The sequence below is a fragment of the Protobothrops mucrosquamatus genome, unplaced genomic scaffold (genome assembly GCF_001527695.2).
Source record: "Protobothrops mucrosquamatus isolate PMUCROS unplaced genomic scaffold, P.Mucros_1.0 scaffold3979, whole genome shotgun sequence".
In the NCBI taxonomy this organism is placed as follows: domain Eukaryota; kingdom Metazoa; phylum Chordata; class Lepidosauria; order Squamata; family Viperidae; genus Protobothrops; species Protobothrops mucrosquamatus.
The window spans coordinates 1-9,970 of NW_015389917.1; the positions used below are offsets into that span (position 1 = coordinate 1).

At 57.5% G+C, this 9,970-nt stretch overlaps 2 protein-coding genes across 2 annotated transcripts; one reads left to right on the forward strand and one right to left on the reverse strand.

Moving 5' to 3' along the window:
* The first annotated feature begins 2,386 nt into the window (after positions 1-2,386).
* On the forward strand, positions 2,387-4,769 carry SNX21 (sorting nexin family member 21). Its single transcript, XM_029286522.1, has 3 exons — positions 2,387-2,672; positions 3,505-3,662; positions 4,098-4,769. The coding sequence occupies exons 1-3, from the start codon at positions 2,387-2,389 to the stop codon at positions 4,767-4,769; spliced, it is 1,116 nt and encodes a 371-aa protein (XP_029142355.1).
* Positions 4,770-5,245: 476 nt separating this feature from the next.
* Positions 5,246-9,083, reverse strand: ACOT8 (acyl-CoA thioesterase 8). The gene is made up of 6 exons (XM_015827822.1): positions 8,956-9,083; positions 8,189-8,325; positions 7,437-7,662; positions 6,879-7,036; positions 5,692-5,883; positions 5,246-5,589 (listed from the first exon to the last, which is right to left on the reverse strand). Exons 1-6 carry the CDS (start codon positions 9,081-9,083, stop codon positions 5,468-5,470), a joined length of 963 nt encoding a protein of 320 aa, XP_015683308.1. The 3' UTR covers positions 5,246-5,467.
* Positions 9,084-9,970: the final 887 nt, after the last annotated feature.

A 9,970-nucleotide genomic window follows, 5' to 3' on the forward strand; every position in this document is an offset into this window, starting at 1 on the left:
CCCCCCCCCCTGCTCAAGCAGGAGAACCTATAACATTTCAGACAGGTGGCTGTCCAATCTCTTCTTTAAAATTTCCAGTGATGAAGCACCAACAATTTCTGAAGGCGTTCCACTGATTAACTGTTCTTACTGTTAGGAAATTTCTCCTTAGTTCCAGGTTGTTTCTCTACCTGATTACTTTCCATCCGTTGCTCCTTGTCCTGCCTTCAGGTGCACTGGAGAATAATTTGACCCCCTCTTCTTTCTGGCAGCACCTCAAATACTGGAACATTGCTGTCATGTCTTCCCTAGTCCTTCTTTTCTCTAGACTGGCCATATCTAATTCCTGCAACCGTTCTTCATAAGTTTATGTCTCTAGGCGCTTAATCGTCTTTGTTGCTCTTCTTTGCACTTTTTCCCAAAATCTCAATCAGCGCAAAGGGAGCATTCAGGCTGCAACTGGGTCCAGTTTCTTTGTTAGCTTACTGGGGTCATGGAGAGCAAGTTGGGCAGTCATACAAATTTCCATAAATAAGTACATTTCCAGAGATGAGCTTTTAGGGCAAAAGTGGGAGGGTCCCAGGGTCCTCCTTTGTAAGTGACAAAACGGCTAAAGGAATGCTCCTACCTTGGCAGCTTGACGATGGGTGGACTTTGCACTGAATGGAATTGGGTAAGATGAACGGCTTTATACATTGGAGTAATAAAATAAAGGAATAAGTCAGGGATCTTCAACCTTGGCCCTTTTATGACTGGTGGACTTCAACTCCCAGAATTCCTCAGCCAGGCACACTGAATAAGGTAAGAGTTACCACTGGCAAGATGGGCGGCTAATAAATTTTACAAACACATTTCTTAGATCTCTTCTAAATCTTAATAAGGATACAGGTAGTCCTTGATTTATGACCACAATTGAGCCCAAAATTTCTGATGCTAAGCTGTTAAGTGAGTTTTGACCCATTTTATGACCTTTCTTGCCAGAGTTGTTAAGTGAATCACTGCAGTTGTTAAGTTGGTAACACGGTTGTTAAGTGAATCTGGCTTCTCCCCCCCATTGACTTTGCTGGTGAGCAGGTCGCAAAAAGGGATCACGTGACCCCCCTGGGACGCTGTGCGACCGTCATAAATATGAGTCGGTCGCCAACTGTCTGAATTTTGTCCATGTGAGTGTGAGGATGCTACCCTGGTTGTTAAGTGTGAAAAACGGTCACGAGTGGCTTTTTTGAGGGCCGTTGTAACTTTGAACCGTCACTAGATGAACTGTTGTAAATCGAGGACTACGTGTTTTGTTAGGGGTTTTATATTTTAGAGCAGGCTTTTATGTAATAGTTACTGTGATTTTTATTATTGCCTGTTCACTGCCCTGAGTCCCGTAAGGGAGATAGGGCGGTATATAAATAATAATAATAATAATAATAATAATAATAATAATAATAATAATAATAATAATGATAATAATGATAATAATAATAATAATAATAATAATAATAATAATAATAATAATAATAATAATAATAATAATAATAATAATAATAATAATAATAATAATAATAATAATAATAAAATAAATGAAAGAAACAATTCTGGGAGCTGAAGCTGCCCAGGTCGAGAGTCCCGGGCTGGGAGCCGGAACCTGCTTCTGGCCGGCCTGCCGCTGTCCAAGGGGCGGCGCGGCCGCCTAGCCGATCTAGACTGGGCCGGAGGGGCCGCGGGGCCGGAGCAGCTCCCAGGCGCGCCCGAAGCCGCTTCCCTCCATCCAGGCGGAAGCAAGAAGGGCCCGCTGACCGGTGCCGGGCATCTGTGCCGGGCGGGCGCCGCGGCGGAAGGGCGAGGACGCCTCTGGGCTCCGGGAAGCCGAGCCGGCCTCGGCGCCGGAGCCAGCCGGGCAGGAAGGCCGACTGCCGGGGAGGCCCGGGCGCTGCTCCTGCCCGCCGGCTCCTCCGTGGCCGGAGCGGCGGTGGCGAGAGGAGGCGGAGCGGGGCGGCGCTTGGCCGGGCGGGCGGGCGGCGCCGTCCCCGGGGAGCCGCCACGTTCGTCGCCGGAGCCCGAGGAGGGCGGGACGGTCCTCGCAGGTGAGCCGCCCTGCCGGGAAGCGGCCAGCGGCTCCTCCGGGCAGGCGACGGGCCGGAGCTCCCCCGCGGCCGCCGCCTGGCCCCGAGCGGAGGGCGCCGGCCGGGGAGGCCACCGGGCTCTCGGGCAGAAGGGGCGCGCCGGGCCGGGGGTGGCGCCTTCGCCCTCCAAAGCCCCCCGCAGGGCGGCGAGGGAGCCCCCCCTCCCGGGAAGCGCGGGGAGCCCCGTAGCGGGGCACGAACGGCTGGGGGCGCAAAAGCCCCCCCCCACAGCTGGAGCCGGCGGGGGGGAGGGCCTCGCGCCCCCTCTCTCCCCCCCCTCCGTCCCCCCCCCCAGGATGGCCTCCCGCCTCCTGCACCGCCTGCGGCACGCGCTGGCCGGGCCCGGGGAGGCCGAGGGGGCGGCCGGCGGGGCGGAGGACTGTCCGGAGAGCTCGGAGCTGGAGGACGACACGGAGGGGCTGGCCACGCGCCTCAGCGGCACCCTCAGCTTCAGCAGCAACGAGGAGGAGGAGGAGGAGGAGGAGGAGGGCGGCGAGCGGGGAGCCCGGCTGGGGGGCCCCGGAGGGAAGCTGGGGGCCCTCCTGGACCTGGACCTGCCCGGAGATGCGGCGGAGATCGCAGGTACAGCCTGAAACCGGGGCGGGGCGAGGGGGGGCTGAGAAAGCCAGGTGAGCTGCCGACGGTGTCCGTCCAATTCTGGGCCAGCTGAGCCGGGGGGGGGGGGGGGGGTTCAGATAAGCAGCGAGACCCTGCGCCGTAATTCCGGCACCCCGAATTTATGTAAAATTCCCCCCCCCGGTTTAGAAGAGAAGATTCTAGCAGCTTCCCCCCCCCCCCCGGTGCTGAACCTGGGCTCCAGTAGAAATGCAATTCAATTCAGAATAGAGCAGGCAGGGACCTTGGAGGTCTTCTAGTCCAACCCCCCCCCTCCACTAAAGCAGGAGACCCTATACCAGGGGTAGGCAGTCTTGGCTTTTATGACTGTTGGACTTCAACTCCCAGAATTCCTCAGCCAGCATGGGGGAACTGTGGCCCCTTCATGACTCGTGGACTTCAACTCCCAGAATTCCTGAGCCAGCATGGAAACCTCTCCCTTTCCCCTCAGCATGGCCAACTGAGGAATTCTGGGAGTTGAAGTCCACCAGTCATAAAAGAGCCAAGGTTGCCTACCCCTGACCTATACCATTTCAGACAAATGGCTGTTCAGTCTCTTGTTAAAAACCTTCAGTTATGAAACAGCCACCTCTGGTGGCAAGTAGTTCCACTGGTTGATTGTCCTCCCTGATAGGAAGTTTCAGTTCTGGATAAGACCCTCCTCCCACCCATGTATTGGGGAGGGAAGGTCCTTGGAGTAGGGGCCCCTGGCTCCTCTGCCAGCCCAGGGGCTCCACAGGCCAAGCCCCCTGCCTCAGCCCTGGCTCTGCCCCCTTTCTCCTCTCCCCCTCCGGTGCAGAGTCCGACTCCCCCCTGGCCGAGCAACGGGGCAGCCACCTGCTCACCCGGCAGCTGCAGGAGCTCTGGCAGAAATCCCGGGGGAGCCTCGTGCCCCAGCGCCTCCTGTTCGAGGTCACCAACGCCAGCGTGGTCAGCGAGCGCAGCTCCAAGCACGTGGTGAGTGGGGGGGGCAAAAAAGGCAGACCGGGAAGGAGCCCTCTGCCCCTGCTTGCAAGGAAGTGGGTGCGTCCCCCCAAGGAAGGCCAGCCCAAAGCAAGATGTAGCCCCCCCCCAGTATTGGAAGGACGGAGCCCACCCTGCTCCCCACAGCCTCCGCAGTCTCTTCTCCCCAAAGGGGGCTGCCGATACCTTCCAGCGGGGTTGGGGGGGGGCGAGGGTGGCAGCTGGCCTTGACTGTTGTCTCTTTCCTTCTGCTGCTGCGTTGGGCACTCCGGGCTCAGAAGAGCCTCAGGTAATTCTCTCCCAGGGGCAGCAGCTGCCCCCGTGTCTCTGCCACTCGAGGGGACGGTGGGAGGGTCGACAGGGAAGTGGGGGGTCAGGCTGGGCAGCTGCTTCTCGCTCCCCCTCACCCGTTTCTCCGTTGGCACCCAGCTCTACACCATCTACTTGATCCGGGCAGGGCAGTTTGACCACATGCCCGCCGCCGTCGCCCGCTGCTATTCCGACTTCGAGCGGCTGAATCGACGCCTGCGCCGCCACTTCAGCAGAGACATGGCGGGGCTCTCTTTCCCCCGGAAACAGCTGTGGCACAACTTCACCCCCGCGACCATCGCCAAGCGCAGCCGGGCGTTTGAACAGTTTCTCTCCCACCTGCACGCCTCGCCGGAGATCCGCCGTTCGGCCACGTTCCTGGAATTCTTCTTCCTGGACAGCCTGCAGGGGGCGCAGCGCTTGACCGGCAAGGGCCTCTACCCCGAGGCCTTGGCCGCCTGGGTGACCTCGCGGCGGCTGCAGGAGAAACTGGGCGCCTGCCGCTCGGGGCATTACTTGCTGACTCTGGCCGGCCTGACCGTCTGCCATCAAGAGCTGGAGCAGTGGGCAGAGGCCTACGGGGCGTGCCAGCAGGCCCTGCAGCAGCTGGAGAGCCAGCAGAGCCACCCCCTCCTGGCTGCCCTCCTGCAGACCCACGTCCACCTGGCCTGGGGGCTGGGCAAGGACAAGCAGCAGGCGGAGACCCGCCTGCGCGGCCTGCAGGAAGCCCGGGAGGGCAAACAGCCGCCACCCACTTTGAAGGAGCTGCTGCTCAAACAGCCGCTGCCCTGACCCCCTGCCAAGGCAGGGGAGCTGCCGGGATGTGGGGGCACCGGATGAGCAGCAGAGGGAGATCCGCCAGGCGGGCAAGAGCCAGCGCCGTCTTACATACACACTCCTGCGAGCTCTGCATCTCTGCTTGCCCGGCAGCGGGACGAGGCTGGCTGGCCTGTTCAGAAGAGGCTTCTGGGGTGCAGACCTACAAACCTCCACCCCCAAATCCTTCCGAGAAAGCGGGGTGATGACGACTGCCGTTGGGGAGACAAGAACATCTGCAAGGCTGGCTGGCAGAGGGGTGCGTGGAGGGCCCTCCTAAGAGGCTTCCCCCACAAACTGTTCTTGCTAGAGGGGGGAGGCCGTTAGGCACTGGCGGGACTCCTGGCTGCAGCCTGGGTGGTGGGCAGGCTCCCCCCTCCAGTATCGATGTGTGTGGAGCCACCAGGAACCTCCTGCTCCTCCCCCCCTTCAGAAACCAGAGCCGCGTGGGACACTTTCCTCCCTTTATTAACGGTCGGGGGACAGAAGCCCGTCTCCAATAAATTAATATGTCCAAGGAAAGTGGGGTGCCAGTGCTTCCATCTGTAAGTGCCACCTCCAGGGGTTACGGGGGTCCTGGTAAGCGACCGCCACCCATCGAAGACTCAATCAGTGTAAGAGGGGGGGGCTCCCGTTAGGAGAGAAGTAGCCAAGGGAAGAAAGAAAAGCCAGTGCTACAACTTGCTGGTGCCCCGCTGCTCTTCCTCCAATCGAATTACTCCTTCCTGGGCACAGCTGACCGCCAACACGCCATCTCTGCGCCACAGGCGGCCCTGCACCAGGCCCCGGCTGCCACCTGTGGGGGAGGGGAGGGGAGAACGGAGGAGCTGCAGCCGGCCGCTTGCAGTGTCTCCTGTCCCACCCCTACCCCCCATTGCAGGCTGGCAGCGTCGCTTACCGGCCCAGGGGCTCTCGCACTCGTACAGCATCCACTGATCGGCTCTGAAGGGCGCGTGGAACCACATGGTGTGATCGAGCGAGACCATGAGCTTGACTTTGTGGTGCTGGTGCGGCAACAGGGCCGTCCGCAGGAAGGCGTAGTCGGAGATGTAGGCAGCCACGCAGCAGTGCAGCTTCATGTCGCATTCGCCTGGAACGGGAGAGGCCGAGGCTCAGCGTCGCCCGGAGGCCAAGCAAGGTAGCGGGTCTGGGGGAGAGATTGGGTTGGGCTGCAGGAAGAGGCAAGGCGGCCCTGTTCAACGGGTCAAGCGCTCTTCTGCCCGGGGTGTGTGCGTGTGTGTGTGTGTGTGTGTTTGGCATACATTTCCTGCAGTATTTGTAATCATTCCAACTCGAGCAGCTCACATTAATTAAAAATCGGTAAACCTCCCAAAGCTGTAGGTGTTACAAAACCGCCTGCCACACACAGAAAACATGGGACAAAGAGCACGATGCCAGTCAGACTGCCACCCTGAAACAACGGGGGGGGAGGGCAGAGGGAGGGAGGAGATTCCATGAGGGTGAGGCAGCTGCTGGGCTCTCGGTTCTCTGGAATGGGCCTTGGGGGGCAGGCAGGTTCGTTCTGAAGGAGACGGTCCCTAAGGCCAGCCCCATAACCAGCGCTTGTGAGGGTGAAAGTCCGTTCTCCCGAGCTTGGGGATTGGTTTCCGAACGTTTCATTACCAGTCTAGGTAACATGTTCAGCAGCGCTGAAGAAATTACCTAACCTGGTAACAAAATGTTCAGAATCCAGCCCCCCAAGCTCGGAGAACGGACCTTCTCCCTCATCCTACACCCGAGCCGCAGATATTCGCCACTATTGCGAACGGACTTGTACTCAGAACCCCACTCGTGCCAACACAATGCCTGAAGGGGTGGCGCTTTCCTTCCAAGGAGATTCTCTCCTGCCAAAAGGAATGGCCCCAACTGCCCCCCCCAGCAGAAAACAAGAGATGGGCTCCGAGGGGCAGGCCTTCTGAAGGGGATGGGCAGGGAGACCCACGCTGAAAGGGCGTCCCCACACCACGAGAACCTTCCAAGGGCCCAAAGGAGGGGGCCTGCTCTCTCCAGTTAACGCTTCCCTCTCCTGGGCACGATGAAGCCGCTCCTGGAAAGCAGGCTGGGGGGTCAGGGTGCAGGTCTTACCGATGTAGCCCTTGGCACGCACCCAGACGAGCTGCTTGGGTTCCTGGGAGTTCTGGTGGAAAACGTCAGGTGGGTTCACCGGCTTCATCTCAATCGGAACTTCCTGGGCCAGTATCCCCTGGAGTCCCTGCCGGTATCTCTCTAGGAGGTTGGGGTCCCTTTGAAAAAAAGGCAGATGCCAGCGTGAGACGCTGGAAATCACGGAGGCCGTGCCGGTGTGGTCCTTTCTGCCAAAGGCACAGAAAAGTGGAAGCAGCATGGAGACTTCGCCCCGGTGTGAGCTGCATCAGCCTTGGCTCAACACACCGGTGGCACCTCCGAGATCCCGGATTCTGCCAGGACCAAGCCGTGAACGTAGCTTGATGTGTTCCCAGCTGCCAGAGATACAAGAGTCTCCCGTGAATTTCACGCAGGCAGAGCTAAACTCTCTTCAGGCCGGATCCTGCATTCCAAGATGGAGCAGCAGGGAGCACCTCCCACTGATGTTGGCTCTCTCCACACGCCAGGTGTGTCGTCGGCTCAGCGCTACCGCAAGCCCTGCTCCTCCCGGCCACTCACCGCAGGTACTTCTGGATCAGCTGCTCCTGCGTCAGCAGCTCCTCCGGGAGAGGCACAGCCGGCATTTGGAACTGGTGCTGCACCGGACTGGGCTGCCCTCGTTGGAAGGAAGCCTGGCATATGAAGATGGCCTTCCCGTGCTGGATGGCCTTGACCGAGCGCACCGAGAAGCTCCTCCCGGTGCGGGTGCGCTCCACCTGGTACAGAACTGGCACGGTGGGGTCCCCTGGAAGGCAGAAGAGCCTGCCCTGAGACCCCAGTTGTCCCAGTGAGGAGACACCCCGGTTGCTGTGAGAATAACCCTAACCCCAACACCCCCCCCCTGCCCATTACAGCTGCCCGCTTCACATCCCGGAAAAGAGCTGCCCAATCTTTTCTTAAAAATTTCCAGCAACAGGGCAGCGGCTTCAGGAGGTGGGTGGTTCCACCGCTTCACGGTCTCACGATCAGGAAATTCTGCCCTATTTCTTTCTGAATATCATACTAATGTATTACTATCAGCGTTATCTTCGTCACTGTTAATTTTCAGAGCAGCTCAGCCATATTTATTTCTGCAAATAAATTTACATATAAAATTAGCAGAGCAGCTCCCTCCGCCAGGACAAGACAGGCATATTTAATTATTTTATTTTATTTCTTTTCTTAGTTACTTGCTTACTTACAAGCAGAGCAGCTCCCAGCATCCTCCTTTAAGTCTGACGGCCACCCCGGCTGGGCCTGGTGCACCTCCCACCACAGAAGCTGCTAATTACCTGCCCTCACAAAGTAGCAATGGAGTGAATGGACTTCCAGGTCATCCGTCACGGCCTTTGCTGCTGCCACCAGTGCCTGGCCCACTATCTGCCCTCCAAAAAGACGCTTCGTGACGGGCACCCAGTAGTGCCTTCCCCTACGGAGAAAAGAGGAGGAGAGTTATGGCTGGCAATGGCTGCCTCCTGGGGGGTGCTGCAGGCCAGGGAGGCGAGTGGCTGCCCCCAAGCTTCCCTCCCCAGGGCCAGGATCCAAGGAGCAGCCCTCCATCGGGCCAGGGCCTGCGCGGCAACGTTCACAGCCCGGGACCAGCTTCTCCTACGATTCAACTGGCTGCTTCCCCCCACCCTCAAACTCTAAATAGGGAAGCATTTTGCCAGGGCGGCTTTCACGGCTGCAGGCAGGCAGAAACTCGGCCGGTCGAGCCCCCAAGGTGCTGTTTCAAAAGGGAACTGAACTTTTTCTAAAAGGGACTTTCTAAAGAAAATCCGGTTTGGAAAAACACCTTTGGGGCAGCCGTCACCCGGATGACCGAGAGTCTCCATCGACGTTCAACAGGTCGAGCCGCCTCCGCCTCCTCCCAGCTCAGCGCTTCCCAGGCTCGGTCGCTTGAAGAGGGGCGGACTTCAACTCCCAGAATTCCCCAGCCAGCATTCGCTGGCTGGGGAATTCTAGGAGTTGAAGTCCGCCCCTCTTCAAGCGACCGAGCCTGGGAAGCGCTGCCCCGGCCCCTTCCGCGAGAAGCCCCGCCGGCTGCGGCCCCGCTGACCGGAAGAGGTCCACGTCCAGCGGCTCCAGGTGCAGGACGCTGGTCAGCAGGACGCTGCGCAGGTCCCCCGGCGTCTCCGGCGACTGCTCGGACTCGGGCGCCCGGCCGGCTCCGCTGGAGGACGCCATCTTGGACAGTCAGGTGACCGGACCGGAAGCGCTTTCCCCTCAGTCGGCTTTCACGCTTCTGCTTCCGGCCGATCTAGGAAGTTCGTCCAAACGCCTCTCACTGAGTTTTGTCGCTTAGGGGAGACGCTGGTGGCGTCTTTCTTTCTTTCTTTCTTTCTTTCTTTCTTTCTTTCTTTCTTTCTTTCTTTCTTCCTTTTTCTTTACTTCTTTTCTTTTTCTTTCTTCTGTTCCTTTTCTTCCTTCTGTTCTTTCTTTCTTCTTTCTCCTTCCTTCCTCCCTCCCTCTTTTTTCTCTCTCTCCCTTCCTTCTATTCTTTTCTTTCCTCCCTTCCGTTCTTTTTCTTTCTTTCTTTCTTCCTTTCTTTTTCTTTACTTCTTTTCTTTTTCTTTCTTCTGTTTTTTTCTTTCCTTCTGTTCCTTTTCTTCTTTCTCTTTCCTCCCTCCCTCTTTCTTTTTTGTCTCCCTTCTGTTCTTTTCTCTTTCTTTCCTCCCTTCCGTTCTTTCTTTTTCTTTCTTTCATTTCTTTTTCTCTCCCTCCCTCCTCATTCTTTTTTCTTCCTTCTTTCCTTCTCTTTGTCTCTTTTTATTTTCATTGTCTTTTTCTTTTCCTTTCTTTCCTACTTTCCCTTTTCTTTTTCTTTCTTTTCTCTTTCTCCCTTTTTCCACTGGCATCTAGGGGGACTGGAAGTGACAGCCTCTGAGGAGCAACCGCACAAAATCCAGGCTCTCAGCAAAGACTTGGGAAATCTGTTTCTACAGAACGAAGGACAGGAGCTGGAAAAGGGCATCTCCGCCCTTAAGATAATGGCTAATGTTTGGACCCAGGGCTGTGACCTGCAACCAGAGGAAGGAGAGACGGTAGCTGGGGGGATTCGTAATATCCAGAAT

Excerpts from the sequence above, each read along its gene's own strand:
- SNX21 (XM_029286522.1), top strand. The coding sequence starts at position 2,387 with ATGGCCTCCCGCCTCCTGCACCGCCTGCGGCACGCGCTGGCCGGGCCC. Across the intron at positions 2,673-3,504 it reads AGATGCGGCGGAGATCGCAG|AGTCCGACTCCCCCCTGGCC; the intron begins GTACAGCCTGAA and ends CCTCCGGTGCAG. Across the intron at positions 3,663-4,097 it reads AGCGCAGCTCCAAGCACGTG|CTCTACACCATCTACTTGAT; the intron begins GTGAGTGGGGGG and ends GTTGGCACCCAG.
- ACOT8 (XM_015827822.1), bottom strand. The coding sequence starts at position 9,083 with ATGGCGTCCTCCAGCGGAGCCGGCCGGGCGCCCGAGTCCGAGCAGTCG. Across the intron at positions 5,884-6,878 it reads GCGTGCCAAGGGCTACATCG|GCGAATGCGACATGAAGCTG; the intron begins GTAAGACCTGCA and ends CTCCCGTTCCAG. Across the intron at positions 5,590-5,691 it reads GTGCGAGAGCCCCTGGGCCG|GTGGCAGCCGGGGCCTGGTG; the intron begins GTAAGCGACGCT and ends CCTCCCCCACAG.